At 41.7% G+C, this 7,500-nt stretch overlaps 1 protein-coding gene across 1 annotated transcript in view; it reads right to left on the reverse strand.

Annotated features, from left to right (window-relative positions):
• LOC135115222 (uncharacterized) overlaps positions 1 to 4,601 on the reverse strand; it is a 159,609-nt gene extending 155,008 nt beyond the window's left edge. The window contains 1 exon segment of the mRNA XM_064031765.1: positions 3,906 to 4,601. Within this exon segment, the coding sequence (XP_063887835.1) occupies positions 3,906 to 3,952 (47 nt within the window). The 5' untranslated portion in view covers positions 3,953 to 4,601.
• Between the last annotated feature and the right edge of the window lie 2,899 nt (positions 4,602 to 7,500).

The raw sequence follows: 7,500 nt of genomic DNA on the forward strand, positions 1-7,500 counted from the left end.
AAAAACATTGACATCTCTAAGAACAAGTATGAAAAACGAGAGAAAAAGAAAACTGAACACACAGATAAATAAGAGATAAATAAATAAAAATATAAAACACAGTCAGGTACAAACGGAACGAAGGGAAGCAGGGCATGAGAGCTTGGGAAGTGACAAAGTTCAGCGTCTCTTCGCCGCAACTCACAACACCGGGAAGGAAGTCAATGAAAACACGGAAAAAAGTGCAAAAAAACAATAAAAGGTAACAAACAGCGAAACGAAAGTGTATAAATGGAAGGAAACATTGCGTGGAAACCTGAGGCGAAAGAATTAAAAAGTTGTTATGTTAAGGTTAAACGAATAAAAAAAGAAATAAAGAAAAGACTAAAGAAAAACAATCGATAAAAACAGAAAGAAAGTAAAGAGAAGGAAGGAGATGAGAACGCAGAGCATATATTCACTAAAAGAAACAGAATAACATAGCCACAAAAACACACGCAGAAAGAAAGTGAAGTAGAGAGAGAGAGAAGATAAGAATACACATTAAAGATGCACAATAAAAAAAAAAGGGAAAATATCCAATCTCGTACCTTCAATGAGGCATAAAGAAAAAATATACAGACATATACAAATAAAAAAAAAGGTGAAAATAAGATAGAAGATAAAAAAAAATACAGTAAGAGACTCACAATATAAAAAGTAAAAGGGAAATTCTAAGCTAGTATATTCAAAGGGATATATAGAAAGGAAAATCATGAAATGCCATTGACAAAAAAGTGACAGGTGAACAGAAAATACAAAGCGAGGAATTGCAATAATATATATGAAGAGAACACTGAAAACATGGGCACTAGAGAGCGAGATCAGAGAGACGGAGACTTTTAACATGCTATCCAACAAATGTGAAGGAGAGGAAACAAAAGGAAAGGAAAAGTAGGAGATATAAATAAGAAAGAGGATGTAGATAAAAAAAAAACAGAAGTAGGTATGAAAAACTAGTATTAAGACGTACAAAAAACAAAAACAAAAAGTGAAAACAGAGATAAGAAAGATGTCGACAGAAAACAGACGAAAGTATAAAACAACTATTAATAAAACGAACAAAACCAAGCGCAGAACAAAAGAAAAAGCAAAATAAGGCAAAGAAAGGAAAGAAAAGAATATCTCTCATGAAAACCATACATTCCACGATGAAAATTCAAAAGAAACGAAATGCGTATAACAATAATGATGGTACAAGACGAGGAAGCTGTAACAGAAAGCTAGAAGAGAAAGAAAGACAGAAAGCTTTGTAATATACTGACACGTATCGACAAAAACCTGACGCTTTATCTCGACTACAATTAACATCCTCCAGTAGATGCTCTTTTTTTTTTTCTTTTAATTTTCATGCGTGTTTATATAATTTTGTACCACCAACAGAGAAAACACCAGTGATAACTCAACTAATCATCTCTGTGGCCTTTGAAAATAGTCGTGGTGAGAGAACAAAGTGTCGTATTAGAGTACGAACGGGACTTGAATCACGAAAGCCTTGTCAGCGTTAGACGGATGAGAAACGACAAGATACGCACGTGCTGAGAAAGAAAAAAAGAATAAAAGAAGGAAGAAAGATCTGACTGAAGAAAGAATGATAGTGAATACAGTGAACGTGACAGTATTTGAGGTGAGACTTTTAAAGGCCGTGTTTGGCGAGCGTGACGGAACACAGGAAGAGTAGCAATGATATGAGAGAGGCGTTATAAGAGTATAAGAGAAGGGAAAGTAGAAGGAATACGCCAAGAGAGAGAGAGAGAGAGAGAGAGAGAGAGAGAGAGAGAGAGAGAGAGAGAGAGAGAGAGAGAGAGAGAGAGAGAGAGAGAGAGAAAAAAAACCGATAGATAAACACCCACACACGGAAAAAAACAAAAAAAACATGCAGACAAAGAGACAGATAGACATGACAGACAGACAGAGAGACATACAAAAAAAAAGACAGAAAAAGACAGACAGGTCAAAAGGACGAAAAACACAAATCACCATCATAACAAAAAGCCAGACAGACGGACAGACTCACTCACTGCCTGACAGAAATGGTTAGTGTGGGACAAGTGGGGCGAGTAGGATGGGAGACAACAGATCACGAACTTCAATTGGCGAGTGAAGGAAGGTAAAAGGAAGAGGAAGATGAGGTGAAGCGGGGAAGGAATAGGAGGGAAGGAAGGAAAGTAGGAAGGAAAGTGGAAAGGAAAACAGAGAAGAATGGAAGGAAAAAATTGAGGATGTTATTTATCTCTTCAGTTATCAGAGGAAGTGGAGTTATGAGAGAGAGAGAGAGAGAGAGAGAGAGAGAGAGAGAGAGAGAGAGAGAGAGAGAGAGAGAGAGAGAGAGAGAGAGAGAGAGAGAGAGAGAGAGAGAGAGAGAGAGAGAGAGAGAGAGGCTGGGTACAGTTTTCAGAATATGAATAAGGAGGCCAAGCTGTGTGTGTGTGTGTGTGTGTGTGTGTGTGTGTGTGTGTGTGTGTGTGTGTGTGTGTGTGTGTGTGTGTGTGTGTGTGTGTGTGTGTGTGTGTGTGTGTGTTTTATTTTATTTTATTGGTTTCTATTCTTTTTTTTATTTTTTTGATGTGTGAAGTGTGAATTTCTAATTTTTTATCTAACTTTCTTGAATTTTCTACTAGTCATGTTTTTTTTTCTATATTTTCTTCTTACTTTTTTTTATCACACATTCTCCTTCCTCCTCCTCTTCTTCTTCTCATTATTATTATCATTATCTTTTCCTCTCCTCTTTTACTAACTTAACTCCATCTTCCATTCTCTTTTCTCTCCTAATCTCTTTTTCTTTCCTTTCTTCGTCTTCCTATCCTCTCATTTTCTTTCCTCTCTTCTCCTCTCCTCCTCATCTTCCTCGTCGTTTTCGTCATCTTAGTCGTCTGCCTACTCCTCCTTCTCTTCCTCTCACTCCTCTTCACTTTCCACTACCACCTCCATCACCATCACCATTAAGAGGTAACCCGACACTAACACCACAGCATCTTAAACTAAAAGAATGACACATCACCGCAACACTAATGCAACATACGAACTTCAACACGAGAAAGGAGCGAATGTAACAGCGACTTGGAGGAGTGCCAGACAGCACACTGGAAGCAACACTGCACTAGCGGGATTCGAAATGATATCAACACACGAGGATGAAAAACAAGATGGGTAACAAATGAAGCCTCATCTGAAGCAACACGTGAAGCAGGACTCGAATAATGAAGCTGTAATACATAACGAAACACATGGAATTGGATGAACCAGTTGAAGTTATTCATATGATTTAGTACAGATAAAACACTGAAATTAAACCGTTGAACTTACGAAGCAGTACAAATTCAACACTGCAGTACAACAACACATGGATTTGAATGGACAAGTTGATCTTACAAGCATGACAGGAAACACTGAAATGAAACTTGTAAAGCAATACATGGAATTAAACGAAGCAGTTGGAGTTACTAGTATGACTGAACAGCGCATGGGACGAAACACTGAAATAAAACCAGCACATAAATTCAACAAACCGCACATAGAACACCATTGAAGAAACACAACACTACGACAACAACCAAAAAATCATCACAACACAGAACAACAAAGAGAAAAACAAAACTGTCTCCAACAACACTAATATAAAAATGACACCACAAAACCAAAATATAATAAAGGAAAACTACAAACTCCCATCAAAAGCAACACAAAGAACTCACTGAACGAGGACAGAACACCACAAGTGACGGTAACAAGACCACAAGAATTACCATTACCAACTAAAACACACGAGTGACAAACCGGAGATGGATGGTGATTATGAAATACACACATGATGAGAGTAATATAACCAGGAGACGACGTATATTGCATTATGTCAATAGGAACATTAACTACACAATGCAACTCACCGCCACTTTCTGTCCGGCTCCTTGTTCGGTCGCTGTAAAGTCCACATCTTGAAAGGCACCGGTTGAGGGACGAAGGAAACACGGAGGAAGGGAAATAGAGAGAGTTTACGGGAAGGAAAGAGTGTAAGTCCCAAAAAAAGACGCGGGGAATGGGAGGGAAGACAGGAGGAAGCAAGAGGAAGGAAAGAACGAAGGTACGTAGGTAGGTGGCAGAGGGAACACCAAGAGGAGCGGAAGCGAAGGGAATGTAAGGAGTTGAAAAAGAACTTAGAGAAAAACTCCGTCACATGCACACACTGAGAGTCAGGCGCCGCGCTACACTGCCTTTGCCTCCTCGCGCGACGGACGAAAGGCGGACCTAACCACTCAGAGAACGCAGAAACCTCACTGTTAATTGGGAATCCTTTGTGCTGCACGCGGACCTTCAGAGTAATTACCACGAGCACTACAGTAGAACCAAGAGTGCCACCATGCCAAGATACAAGGCGCCTTTAAGCTTCCCAAGGCACTAACACACTCTACCGCCCTTCATACTGGTTGGGATGCTGGTAATGGGAGTTTTACAAGGCGCATGTCCTCTCGAGCCACAGTGAGCGAGTGAGAGCCAGCCAGCAAGGGAAGCCAGGCAGGGAGGGAGGGACGGAGGGAGACACCACAGAAGACTCATGCAATCTCAACCGCCGCGACCACCACAGTGACCGCCCGCCGCTGCGCCGCCCCAGCTCCTGCCGCCTCCCCTTCTCCCCCCTCCCTTCCCTCTCCATCCCATTCCTCCCCCGCCGTGCTACGCTGCCATACTCTCCAGCCGCTGTTGTCGTACGGTGAAGTGAGGCGGTGATGAGAGCGCTGTCACGTAGCGTGTGTGTGTGTGTGTGTGTGTGTGTGTGTGTGTGATGCTGTATATTTGGAGATTTGTGATTAGTAGTAAGTAGTGATCCAAATGTCTCTGCATGTATTCCTTGGTATATTGACAGTATGATTCTCTCTCTCTCTCTCTCTCTCTCTCTCTCTCTCTCTCTCTCTCTCTCTCTCTCTCTCTCTCTCTCTCTCTCTCTCTCTCTCTCTCTCTCTCTCTCTCTCTCTCTCTCTCTCTCTCATCTCTTTCTACCTCGTCCCATCTTTCATAGCCACATTATCTCTCTCTCTCTCTCTCTCTCTCTCTCTCTCTCTCTCTCTCTCTCTCTCTCTCTCTCTCTCTCTCTCTCTCTCTCTCTCTCTCTCTCTCTCTTCCAGCCCTTCCAGTCCTTAAAAGTATTATGGATCCAAGTCACCACGCACGCAATCAGGTTAATGAGGAGAGGGACCACCTGGAGCCTGGAAGAGACTGGAACACTGGAAGGGGTGGAAAAGACTGGAAGGGGTGTGGTCTTAATAGGAACTTCGAATGGACCTTAAGTAATCCCCCCTCTCTCTCTCTCTCTCTCTCTCTCTCTCTCTCTCTCTCTCTCTCTCTCTCTCTCTCTCTCTCTCTCTGCATTCAATTTTTTTTATAGCTTATGGATTCAAATACTATTAAACTGAAAAAAATAGGGATTCGCTCTCTCTCTCTCTCTCTCTCTCTCTCTCTCTCTCTCTCTCTCTCTCTCTCTCTCTCTCTCTCTCTCTCTCTCTCTCTCTGACAGCAAAACAAAAGCAAGCCTCCGGAATAACAACATGAGGAGGAGGAGGAGGAGGAGGAGGAGGAAGAGGAGCGGCTGTGGTTCCCCGCTGTCTGCTTGGCGGCCAAGTCTCTCTGGCTCTAATCTTGAGGTCGTGACTCTACATTGGGGTTACTATTGCTGGGGAGGAGGAGGAGGAGGAGGAGGAGGAGGAGGAGGAGGAGGAGGAGGAGGAGGAGGAGGAGGAGGAGGAGGAGGAGGAGGAGGAGAATTGAAGGGAAATAGGTCGTGCGTAGAAGGGAGGGAACGAGGTAGGGAGTGGGAGGAGAAGGGAGGAAGGAGTGGGAGGAGAGAAATGGAGAAGGAATGAGAGGGAGAGTAGAAGAGAGGGAGACATAGAAAAAAAAAGAGGTATAATATTAGTAGGAATATTAGTATCAACAGGAGGAGGAGGAAGAGGAGAAGGAGTAGGAGGAGGAGGAGGAGGAGGAGGAGGAGGAGGAGTAATTATTACCTGTATTTACTTTAATAATTTTTTTCTCCTCTGCTTTCAATATAAGACAATGTATGTGTGTGTGTGTGTGTGTGTGTGTGTGTGTGTGTGTGTGTGTGTGTGTGTGTGTGTGTGTGTGTGTGTGTGTGTGTGTGTGTGTGTGTGTGTGTGTGTGTGTGTGTGTGTGTGTGTGTGTGTGTGTGTGTGTGTGTGTGTGTGTGTGTGTCGTATTTCATTCTTTTATCTGTCTGTTTATCTTTTTGTTTATCTACTCTTGTTTATTTGTGTCGTGTCTCCTCTTATCTACTTGTATCTCAGTTAATATATTGCAACCTTGAATATTCTCTCTCTCTCTCTCTCTCTCTCTCTCTCTCTCTCTCTCTCTCTCTCTCTCTCTCTCTCTCTCTCTCTCTCTCTCTCTCTCTCTCTCTCTCTTAATTTGTTCTCTTATTGTAGTATTTATCTCACATTCCTTCCCATACTACATTGTTGTGTTCTTTTTGCTGTTTGTTCGTGATCTATTTAGGTACGTACGTGATCTGTGTGTGTGTGTGTGTGTGTGTGTGTGTGTGTGTGTGTGTGTGTGTGTTCCTCTCTCTCTCTCTCTCTCTCTCTCTCTCTCTCTCTCTCTCTCTCTCTCTCTCTCTCTCTCTCTCTCTCTCTCTCTCTCTCTCTCTCTCTAATGTATTTGTTTTGCTAATTTCTATTGATCATGTCTCGGTTTCATGAAGAATACACGAGTAATGAAAATTTTCTCTGTATTTGCATCAGTTTCTCCAGTGACTCGTTATTTATGGTCGACGAGACAGTGAGTCATTCGATATGACTTACATTCTTCAATTCATGCTTCAGAAGGGATTCCACAATACCGAAAGTTTGATTTTTTTTTCACATTTATGTTTATTAATGTTTAAGATGGAGAAGCTTTTCGTGTTTCTTCATTTTTTTCTTACTTCTATTACATTCTTCTTATTTTTTTTTTTTTTACAGTGGATTACATAAATCTATATCTACTTGCTTTTAATTTGTATTCGAACCGGCAACATCTTTCAAGTTCTCCATGTTATAGTCGATTACCTAAATCTATCTCTGGATCATTATATATGACGTACTATACTTGTTATTAATATGCTTTCACTATCGCAACTTCATCTTAGCATTCTTAGTATTTGAAAGAGGAGGTAGGAATTCAAGAGGAATGCACACAATGCTTCCTATTCCTATCGTCTTCCCTTTGTCACATGTTCCTATCAACACAATTTTCTCCACATACTTCCAATCAACCTTCCCTTTACCACATGCTCCCCATTAACCCTGTCATAGCCACACGCTTCCCATCAACAATCCCTTCACCACATGTTTTCTGTCAACCATATCTTCGCCACATCCAATTAACGCGGTCTTCACCACATGCTTCCTATCAACACAACCCTTGACGGCGACTGCACTGGTGAGCTCTACGGGGGGACAAGCTGTAAAGACGTCACTCTGAAATGTGCTTGCG

Source organism: Scylla paramamosain, chromosome 2 (genome assembly GCF_035594125.1).
Source record: "Scylla paramamosain isolate STU-SP2022 chromosome 2, ASM3559412v1, whole genome shotgun sequence".
In the NCBI taxonomy this organism is placed as follows: domain Eukaryota; kingdom Metazoa; phylum Arthropoda; class Malacostraca; order Decapoda; family Portunidae; genus Scylla; species Scylla paramamosain.